The 11,189-nt window shown below is 41.5% G+C and overlaps 1 protein-coding gene across 3 annotated transcripts in view; it reads left to right on the plus strand.

Moving 5' to 3' along the window:
* The window catches only part of LOC101680004 (argonaute RISC component 4), a 39,305-nt gene extending 30,341 nt beyond the window's left edge, over positions 1-8,964 (plus strand). For 2 of the 3 annotated variants that reach the window (XM_045064187.1, XM_045064188.1), the window contains exons 16-18: positions 2,200-2,301; positions 2,569-2,768; positions 5,117-8,964. In XM_045064187.1, the coding sequence (XP_044920122.1) occupies positions 2,200-2,301; positions 2,569-2,768; positions 5,117-5,225 (411 nt within the window). In that variant the 3' untranslated portion in view covers positions 5,226-8,964. The remainder of the gene's footprint in view (positions 1-2,199; positions 2,302-2,568; positions 2,769-5,116) is intronic. The other variant, XM_045064189.1, reaches the window with a different exon arrangement.
* Positions 8,965-11,189: the final 2,225 nt, after the last annotated feature.

Here is an 11,189-nt window from a genome sequence, read left to right on the forward strand (position 1 = left end):
ACATATAAGTGGGATACCATAACCTTTGGCCTGGCTTCTTTTACTTTTCATAATGCATTTGAGGTTCATCCAGGTTCATTGTGTATATCACCATTTTATTCCTTTTTATTGCTTAGTATTTCATCATATGGCTGAACCACAATTAGTTCATCTATTCTTGACTTTAGGGGATATTTGGAGTGTTTCCGGTTTTCATCCCATCCCCCCATTCAACTCCTGCTTATCCTATAAAGGATGGCTCAACTATTTCCTCCCACCAGCTTTTTCCATAATACTCTGATCACACTATATTGCAGTTCATTTTAGTTGTTGTGCATAAGGGCAGGAGGGTTCATGTTCATTAGTTCTCTCTGCGCCTCTGTCTCCCGTCAGCATCTGCAGAGCCTTCCACGTGGGTGCTCAAGCAGTAGTGGTTGAAATGGACATGCTGGATCTCTTTTTCCCCAGGGCATCACCTCCTTCCCTTCTCATCTGTAGATTCCAAGAGATTTGCTTTAAAAAGGATTCCATGCTGGGGCAGCCAGCTGGCTCAGCCCATGGAGCATGTGACTCTTGATCTCCGGGTTGTGAATTCGAGCCCCGCTGGGTGCAGAGATTACTTAAATATAACCTGGAGGGCTCTGGTGAAAGGTCCAACTCTTGATCTCAGGTTTTTATCACAGGGTTGTAAGTTCAAACCCACGTTGGGCTCCACACTGGGCATGGAGCCTACTTTAAAATTAATTAATTAGGGGCACCTGGATGGCTCAGTGGGTTAAAGCCTCTGCCTTCGGCTCATGTCATAATACCAGGGTCCTGGGATGGAGCCCCACATCCGGCTCTCTGCTCAGCAGGGAGCCTGCTTCCTCCTCTCTCTCTGCCTGCCTCTCTGCCTACTTGTGATCTCTGTCTGTCAAATAAATAAAATCTTTTTAAAAATAAAATTAATTAAAATCTTTTTAAAAAGGATTCTGTGGTTAAATATGTTTGGAAAATATTATTTACTCCATCTCTCTCTTAAAGATTATACATCACTGAATAAAGGTTCTGAGAAATCATACAATAGAAAAACCTTTTTACCTTGGGTTCAGCCCAGTATTTCTCAAATCTGTGTGAACCATGAAATATCTAAACACATTCTACGGAACTAATATTTCTGAAGAACACACTCTGGGAAATGATGCCAGAACTACTATAACTCAGTTACATTTCCTCTTGTCCAGTGCAGTCCCCAAGTGCACATTTGAATTCGATGGAATGAGACTTTTCTCTATCCATAGATGTTCCTGTACACATTGGTATACAATTAAGCTATAGGTAATGGTAGTAAGAATGGAGCCAAATAAACTCCCATCAAATTCATGCCTCTATACAAAATACAGTTCTTCATATGGGACCCTGCTACATAGCAGATGAGGGTGAAAATTAACCAAATAGCAAGATTTAATTCCTTTCCTTATAAGTGCGTTTCTGAAATTCCCTTCCCTGCTTTCCTAGAAGTTTGATTTTAGAATTTTTCCTGTAAGTGAGCCTTACAGTTTCGAATTTTAAAGTGTAAGGGATCATCACCTAGTTTTATAGCTGGTCAGATTAAGACCCAAAGATATTACGCTTTGTTAAGGTATGTAGTCACAAGACTAGGCTTAGAACTGAAACCCTGGTTTTCCTAATTCCCATTTCAGTGCACTCTTCCTGATAATGCATGTGCTGGTGACTTCTTTTATTGATTCTGTAAAAGAATTAGTTTTGCTGAGCCTCGTGTACCCACTCAAAGATTTCTTCATCTTAACTTACACTGAAAGTTGTGCGTATCTTTTTACTCTAAGTAAGGGACAAACTTTATTTTTTTTTCTCAGGAAGCTTATCCATTGTAAATGCCTTTTTTTTCCCCCTCTCTCTCTCTGAGAACAATGCCAATATATCATCTATAAATAGATGACAACAATGCAACCCAAAGTCGCAGGTAAAATAATTCTTTGTCTGGACTCCCCTAGGGAAACCATGGAGTATATTTGTTTGAGAAAATACTTAAGGATAAAGTGGTTGGGCTAAGGAACATTGCAGAAAATTCAACATGTTGAATTAAACTGATTTTCAAAATGTCACTTAAGAACAGTTTGCTAACTTGTTACCAATGAGTACATAAAAGGAAAATATGGCCTGAGCCCAGCTTGGCATTTTGATTACTCATTATACTCCTCCCTCCTCTTTTTTTGGTAGGTGGGGAAAAGTGGCAATGTACCAGCAGGCACCACGGTGGACAGCACCATCACACATCCATCCGAGTTCGACTTTTACCTCTGTAGTCATGCAGGAATTCAGGTAATTTGGAAACCGTTTCAGACCTTTGACTTAATAGGGAGATGTTTGCAAATGCAACAACTGGCTTGACTAGACTTGTTATTCAACACTGTGCATCACTTGGTTAATTTAGTGCTTGTATTCCAGAACTGTTATCTTTTGGTCTGGGTATCTGCTTGTAGGTGTGCTAGGCAGGAGTACTTCTGAATTTAAGGAGTGGATTTCAGTTCTTCTCTCAGATAGCCAACCCGTGTCAGAAATGTGTTAATCATAAAAGTCTCTCTCCAGGGAACCAGCCGTCCTTCACATTACCAGGTCTTGTGGGATGACAACTGCTTCACCGCAGATGAGCTCCAGCTACTAACTTATCAGCTCTGTCACACCTATGTGCGGTGCACGCGCTCAGTCTCCATTCCAGCCCCTGCATATTATGCCCGGCTTGTAGCTTTTAGGGCACGGTATCATCTGGTGGATAAAGATCATGACAGGCAAGTTTCTCAGGCACAGTGGAATCTCTTTTTGTCTGAATTAACATGTTTAAAAAAAATGAGCTACTACAGGAAACTTTTAGGAAGAGCTGAATCTTCTTTTAGGGCTTAAATTTCAAGAAGTGAATAAAAATGAATGTGCCTTTGAGAGCTTATAATGTGACTTTTGGTCCAAGAAGTGCTCGGGTTTGCTCATATTTGCATGGTGTGTCTATCATCTGCCCAAGAAAAAGAGTCTAATTTGGAGCTGCCTGTGATTTTCCCATAGAGTGAAATGCATTCGGTTCTGTTCAGGTCCTGAGCAGTCTCAGAAGTGGCCCACACAGTGCCCTGGCTCCAATCAGAGCAGTCACAGACCCGTGGATTCTGCTTCATGGGAGGGAAAGTCCTGCACCGCTCACTTTGTTTTCAGTACAGTTCGGAAGAATGCACCAGAGTGAATCTGGGGCATGTGTGTGGCAGAGGAGAGGTGCCAGGACCATTTTCACCCCCAAATAGGGATCTCAGAAGCATCAGACATTTTGACCTGTTACTGAGCACTGTTAAATAGCCAAATAAGCTCCCTGCATTAGTTTCCTTTTCCAAATGACCATCTGTGAAGAGTAGCAGTTTCTGGGCTCTTCCCCAAGTCTGAATTCAGCTGCTAAATAGTAGACATTCCATTGCAAGTCTATTTCTGTAAGGGTTGAAAATACGCTATGAAGGAAAATGCCCAGCTGTGGCTTTATACCTTCCATTCTGTAATATACATTCATTCATTCAACACATTTATTAGGTATTGACTGTGTGCCCAGCACTGTGTTAGGTACTAAAAATACTAAGATGAGGAAGACATGTTTCCTGGGATTTTCTTTTTCAGTGTGGCAGACAATAGAGGCACACAGAGCACTGACAATTAGCCCAAGGCAGTATAGGTGAAAGTGCAGTGGGACTTCAGAAGGAAGGTTGTTAGAGAAGATTTCACTGCTGGATGGGTGGGATTTGGCTCTAGAAAGAAGAGAAAAGGATTTTCCAGGCAGAGGGGAACAATGGCTATAAAGAGAAAGCAAGGGATATGTTTAGACAATAGCAAGTTTTCTTTGGCTGGAGTGTATGAAAGGGGAACAGCAGGCACGAAGCTGGAAAAGTGTTAGAGCAGGTTTTCTTTGTTAAATGTGAAACGCTACTTTGGGGCCAAAATAGCCCTTAACTGTTAATTGGGCATGAGTGGGAAAAGAGGATGAAGTTAAAGACGACTAAGATGGTGAGCTTAGATGGTAAGGGCAATAATAATTTAATTAGTAAAATAATTAAATAGCTAAAGTAATAATTTAAGTCAGAAGAGGTTTGGTGATTTACAATTTACCTAGCCCTTTATATCCTATGGAACCCTTAAGAGTTATGTTCAGAAGTTGTTACTATTATCATAAAAGACCAAAGTTTGAAGGAGTTGTTACTTCCTCAAGGTCATGTAGCTAGTGAGGAAATGAGAAGAGATTCCTGGCACAGTAACATTTGCACAGCAACATAGTATGCTCCAGCATTATACTAGGCTGAGGAATTCATTCAACAAATGGTTATTGAGACTATATTACGTGTGGGCACCAGGGGTTCAGTGGTGAGTAAGATAGTCACTGCATTCTTTGAGTTTACATTTCCTGGGGGGGAATGTATAACTATCCAATTAATAATTTAATTTCAACAATGAATCTTAGAACACTGAAAAAATAAAATAAAAATTAAAAAAAATTTAATTTCAGGGGCGCCTGGGTGGCTCAGTGGGTTAAAGCCTCTGCCTTCGGCTCAGGTTATGATCCCAGGGTCCTGGGATCGAGCCCCGCATTGGGCTGTCTGCTCCGCGGAGAGCCTGCTTCCTCCTCTCTCTCTCTCTGCCCACTTGTGATCTCTGTCTGTCAAATAAATAAAATCTTAAAAAAAATTTAATTTCAATCTTTTTAGTACCATGAAAGAAAAGTAGAGGATTCTGTGAAAGTATGTTTCAGGTGCCTCTGACCTGAACTTTGGAAGTGAAAGATTCCTTTGAGAGAAATGACATTTTGACTGAAGCCTAAAGGACAAGTAAGCATTAGCTAGACATAGTAGGCAGTGGGAGTCCTAACATAAGCACTGTTAAGGATTTGGGTCTTTGGAGACTTTGTTCTATTTAATTATTGCAACAGCCCATTCAGTAAATTTATGTATTTTTCAGTTGAGTGAACTCATGTTAGAGAGACACAACAAATTATTTAAGGAGCCACAGCTTGAGCCTAAGGTCTTCCTGAATCCAGTAGTATTTGTGCTATTTGAAACATGTGAAGTTTGAAGTGATCTTTTGTTACACCTGGTTTTTTGCATTATTCTCTTTACAGCGCGGAAGGCAGTCATGTGTCAGGACAGAGCAATGGCCGGGATCCTCAGGCCTTGGCCAAGGCAGTGCAGATCCACCATGATACCCAGCACACGATGTATTTTGCCTGAGAGTCTCAGAAAAAGAACTCAACCAACTGGGCACCCCATGCAGCCTCAAAATGTTTCAAATGCCTACCGCCTCTAGAGAGAGCCAAGTTGACTTCAGGTGGTCTTCTACGAGCAGCTCGGAATAGTTGCACTGAATCTCTACTTCGCAGCACTGTCTGATGCATCAACAAAATTGAGCCATTTTTTAAAAGTAATAGATACTCATAGATTGTCTTTTCTGATGCACTGGACTGAATTTTTACCTCATCTTGCAAAGGCTGATCAGCCTGAACTTCCTTAAGGACTTCACAAGAAAGGTTTCGATGGAATATTTTGCTCGTTGTGGTGTTCACCGCATCCCTCTAGTCTTAGAAGATCACTCCTTGTTTTCTGTACTCATTGAGTGGGGTGTCTGCGTAAGTGGGAGAGAAAAACCAAACAATATGCTTCAGTTCAGCGTTAACTTTTTAATTGTGTGGGTCCATAAACTTTTTAATGGAGATTTCTGACTTCGCCACTGTAAATGCCTTTAACGAGCATTAATTTTTAAAAGTTTTACAGAGTTTTATTAGTTTTCCTACTTTATCTTCTTGATCTCTACAGACTCGTGCTGGTGCAAGTACAGGCTGCCAGGCAATTGCACTATATTTGGCTGCAAATTCAGACCAGCAGCTCTCTGATTTGGTTGGCTTTTGTGAATGTGTAGCACAAACAGATGTAATCCATGTCACAGTGACAGATGACACTGCCATGGTAAAAGTACTCATGTTTCCCCCTTTTGGAAAAAAAAATTAGCTTTTAGTATTTTTCAAAGTTTTCAAAAGTGCCCATTTTATGCTGCTGTGTGGTTTGTTAGATCTAAATAGTTTTTAAACTTTTCTCATAGAAAATTAACTTTGGCAATAAGCATTTTTTAAGGTCCCTTCTCTTCCTCCCCCAACTGTGTAGTTTTCTAGATGAGATTTCGGTATGATTTTATCAGCTATTTCTTATAGATCATAATGTGGCAATTTCTGAAACTGGTCAGAAAAGACATATATTTCCATGACTTTTTAAAGAATTATTTTTATCTGTTTTATAGTCACCATTGGTGTCCTGTCACTTTGTTTTAAAATAAGCTAGAGCCAGGATGCTTCCTTATCGGATAGGCTTTGCCAATCCTTAAGGTATATTGAGTGATGCTGCGACCTGCACAGATGTACCAGCATTTAAAACTTCTTTTCCCGGGAATCAAGGTTACTCACACAGTCATGTGCAGTGCAAATTTTTGTGTTTCTCTTTCAATCTGAAATGTACTTGGTGGGGTTTCCTTCCTTTCACTAAACTAAAACTGCATAGAAAAGGTTGATTTTTCTTAAGAGATTCTAGATCCCGCTCACAAGGAGACAGGTTCCTTTCTTGTCCAAACAAGGGGAGCTGATCTAAAGCAAGCGTCAGAGAAAGTGTAGGGAAAAAACACATTTTGTATTTAGTGTAGATAACACTTTGTGAATGGACAACAGTTACATAGAGTCTTGGTAGTTCCAGCCAGTGTTTCCCAGCCCAGATTTTACTGACATGTGATTTTCTATCCTGGAACCTCAGAAGTGAGAGCTAGGGAAGGGGGTAGAATCCCCAGAGCCACAGTCCCTATGGCTGAGGAAGGTGCTGAGGGAAGAGACAGACACAGTGTGGGAAAACGGTTTTGCCCCCTCTGCCTGGACACTGCTGGTGGGGGAACACTGGATCTGATGGTGAAGGGTGTTTGCTTGAACTCATTAGCCGGTCCAAATCTCTTAAACTAGCCTTCTCAAAATCCCAGCAATACAAAGCACTGTTTTTTCTTCAGTCTTTTAAAGAAGCTTGTAAATACATTGAAGTTTACATTTCCATGTGCTGTTGGTCAGCGGCGCCACCCGTCTTTGCTGAGACTGGTCTCTAAGAGTTTTATAATGTATATTGTGTCCTGTAGCTCATTAAGATGACTGCAGACATCCTTATTCTCTGCATATAGTGGGATGAAAGCAAGTTCTGTAATTGAGGCACAACAGGCAGGAGTGAAGAGATGGCAGATGTTAATTTCTTACGATTTTCCTTTTCTGCAAATACCTCACTTGGATACTACAGATCAGGACATGTTGGCGAGGGGCTGGCTGCTACTTTTATTCACGCTTGTTCAGGGAGAGCTCAGAAAATACCCTTCAGCATGGCCACCCTGGACCCAAGAGGAAGAAAAACGGAGCTTCTTTAGGAGAAGGAGGACTGAGTGGCGTCCAGGTTGTGAAGAACTCTTGGTGGCTGGCTGGCTGGCCAGCGGGCACCACACCTGCCCTTGAGTGCCTCGGGCTCACTTGTTAACGCACAGAAGTGTCACTTCTCATCATCTCCTGGCACGTATGGAGCAGGAAGTGAGGTGGAGTGCCAGGAAGCCCTGATTCGCTTGCCGGCAATTGGGCTATATGCTTGACCTTGAACTATACAGTTTGTACAACCTCAGTCAGTCCTACACACTGGGGCAAATCAGCGTGGTGGTGGAGGAAAAGCCGGGAGGCCTATTTTTATAGGAAACAGTACCTTTAACGGGGGAGCAAATGCACTCATTTTGGATGAAAGGAAAGAAATATGGAAGAACTAGCATTATTGGGGAGAGAAAAAAAACCTGCTAAAGGGGGTGAATCTTGAAGCGGTAATCACTACAGAATCAGAGTTGCAGCAATACTGTTACAAGCAAGTCTGAATGCATAATTTGAATTTGGCTTGACGATTTGAATAGGATAGCCCCTTGGGACTGACTGAATCGTTATGCATGTGTCAATCAATGGGAGGTGTGCATTCTCTAGAAGTAGATTTAGGCTGTTTGTTTTTTTTTAATGCAGCCTGTTTAGGCACTGTCATGTGGTGTGAAAGATTGAAATGTAGCAATGCTAAAGAGTAACAATTAGGGGATAAGGAGTAGGGACCTCAGGAGAGTGGTGAAGATCCAAATGTTGAACCAATAACATTTTCTTATTGTCGTTAGCTGTTGAAGCCTGAGTGGTTTCTAGAGTGAACTAGCTGGCTTTGTGCAGCCAGAGTCTGGGCAGGTAGAACATATTCATTCTTACTGTAAATTCTATTTGCTGCTTCCAAAGTGATGATTTACAGGTTCTATATGGTCTATACTTTAGGATCTGGTGCCCAGCCTATGTCAGAGCTTCCCTACCTGGCTTAGCTCTCTATCCTTCCAGTGGGAAAAGGCAACCCCTGTTTAAGAAGGCTCACCCTCTCTACCCTGCCCTTGTGACCCTTTGTGGATGTGCTATAAGATTTTCTTGCTCAATAGCAAGGTGGTAGCTCTGCTTTCATTTTAAGGAAGTGGAGGCTGAGGGCATTGTATCAATACTGCTTCAACTCCAAGGATTTTTCCTTATAAAATTAAAGGGAAGATCTTATTATCAATTAACCATTTTCTTATCCCTTGCTATTGACATTCATGCTCTTTCTGTGTCTAGTGGCTGAAATGTTTGCATTTGTTCATTTGACTAATGGTGTAATTTTGGTTTCTATATTGTTAGACCTGTAATGTTTTAAAAATGTATTTTATTAACTTTGGACTGGATGTATGTCTTTAGCAATACGAGGTACTTTCTAAACTATTAAGGGAGGGGTGGTATCCCCATGTTGAGATAAGATGATGGTTGTATAAATTTTGCGATTTTTTTTTTTTTTTTGGCCTGCAGGGATATTTTGTGTTCATGTGTCCAAAAGAGAATAAACTGGCATTCTTGTGCCAAAAGTTGTTTTTCTTGTCAGTTGTCTAATACATATGGAGTATACTGTAATGGTAACATGCATGGTTGCTTTTAAAAAGTTTCCTCTATTTAAGAAATGTGAGAAAGAACAGAGAAGAAACTTTGTGTTTTTAACTCCTGGGTCTTCTTATCTTTAGAAATTGATATTTGGGAATTTTAGAAGAGCGTCTCAGCAAAATTTCACAAAGGAAAACTTTTATAAGATTCATCAGGGTTCTGGGTATAGCTCTTAAAGGGAAGATCTATCTAAGTGAAGTTTTGAGAAAAATTTACAGTCTCCAGAGGGCACATGGCCCACATACTTAAGACTGACTTCTCCAGGGTACCTGGGTGGCTCAGTGGGTTAAAGCCTCTGCCTTCGGCTCATGTCATGATACCAGGGTTCTGGGATGGAGCCCCACATCAGGCTCTCTGCTCAGCAGGGAGCCTGCTTCCTCCTCTCTCTCTGCCTGCCTCTCTGCCTACTTGTGATCTCTGTCTGTCAAATAAATAAATAAAATCTTAAAAAAAAAAAAAAAAAGACTGACTTCTCCAGAGGAGCTCCCTAAATACACCCAACCTGGGGCTATCCAGTCACAAGTCTTTAAAAAATTCTCACCACATTAGGGTGAGTCACAGCAGAAATAATGCAGAGATTTGCATGGTACGACACTTACGCTCAGGGAATTTATGGTTTACCAGAGAGCACGTTCTGCGTATAATTAACTTTACTACAGGTAGTTGGTTTTTCCATCCCTACAACATCCCCCTCTCTGTATCTATCCACTGCCAAACATCATAAACCCAGTACATATACCAAGCTCTGCCTAGGTGCTGGGAACATTTTTTTTTTAAGATTTTATTTATTTATTAGAGTGAGAGCACAAGCAGGGGGAGCAGCAGGCAGAGGGAGCAGGCTCCCTACCTAGCAGAGAGCCCACTCGATCTAGGGACTCTGGGATCGTGACCTGAGCTGTAGGCAGATGCTGAACCGACTGAGCCACCCAGATGTCCCAGAAGAGTAAAATCTTTATTTTTTTTTATTTTTTAAAGATTTTATTTATTTATTTGACAGAGAGAGAGCACAAGTAAGCAGAGCAGCAGGCAGAGGGAGAGAGAGAAGCAAGCTCTCCACTGAGCAGGAAGCCCGATGCAGGGCTCGATCCCAGGACCCTGGAACCATGGCCCGAGCCGAAGGCAGCTGCTTAACCAACTGAGCCATGCAGGCACCCCTAGAAGAGTAAAATCTTAATCCCTCAAAGAGTTCATTTGAATATGGCATGAGACAGGGAGGCAATGAGATTAGCATTACCTGAGTGCCAAGTATAACCAGTCAATTTATATTGATGTCTTTAATCCCAGCAACAGTCCTTTGAGGTTGATAATAGTATCCCCTTTTTAAAGATGAGGAGCCCACTTCAAAGAGGTTAAATCACAGTTTCCTAGAATTGAACCCAGGCCTATCGAATTATTACCCTCTGCGGTTGAGCACAAAATGATGGGAACTTAGAAAGGGAAACAACTTCTGCTTGGGGAGTCAAGGAAGACTTTTTACAGTGGTGGTGAATTTGGGGATAGGTGAGCAGGAGTTTGCTGGGTTGACAAGAGAGGATAAAGGGTTGCTAAACACACTATTCCCTTATAGATTGTAGTAGATACAATTTTTGTCTACCCAAATGCCTTCCTTTATTTCTCCTTTGGGTGATTGGTATCTCTTATGAGAATCTCATTTGTGTGTGTGTGTTTCAGGTGATTCTAAATGACCTTCCTACCTTGTCCCCCACAATGTGTGTTATGTTCATGTCCATCCTTGAATCAGTCCCTGGGGGATGTGCACCAGCTGGTGTGTCCACTCCTTTGAGTATGTGGAGGGGGGCAGTGTAGCCACTAAGTAGAGGAGGCACAGACTGATCAGCTCCATTACAAGCCACATGCCTCTCTCTTTCTCCATTTCTTGGCTCTGATTTCCTCTATGTTGACTTTATTCTCCAGAAGCTAGTGGCAAATATTTAAGGAGAAAAGTGACAAAGGAAGACAAGGCAAGTAGCAACTATATCACAAGTTGACTGGAGAAGAAAATAGATTAGTTTAACAAACATTTCTGGAGCTCCTATTATACAGTAGAAATCATAAAGATGAAAGACACAAGTTCTGGCCATGGACAGGTTCATTTGTAATCTTGGGGCCACACATGTAACAAGGTAGCTTTGAGAGTTAAGTGCCATGAGAAATATAC

Source organism: Mustela putorius, unplaced genomic scaffold (genome assembly GCF_011764305.1).
Source record: "Mustela putorius furo isolate JIRA1106 unplaced genomic scaffold, ASM1176430v1.1 tig00003853_pilon_pilon_pilon, whole genome shotgun sequence".
Taxonomy (NCBI): domain Eukaryota; kingdom Metazoa; phylum Chordata; class Mammalia; order Carnivora; family Mustelidae; genus Mustela; species Mustela putorius.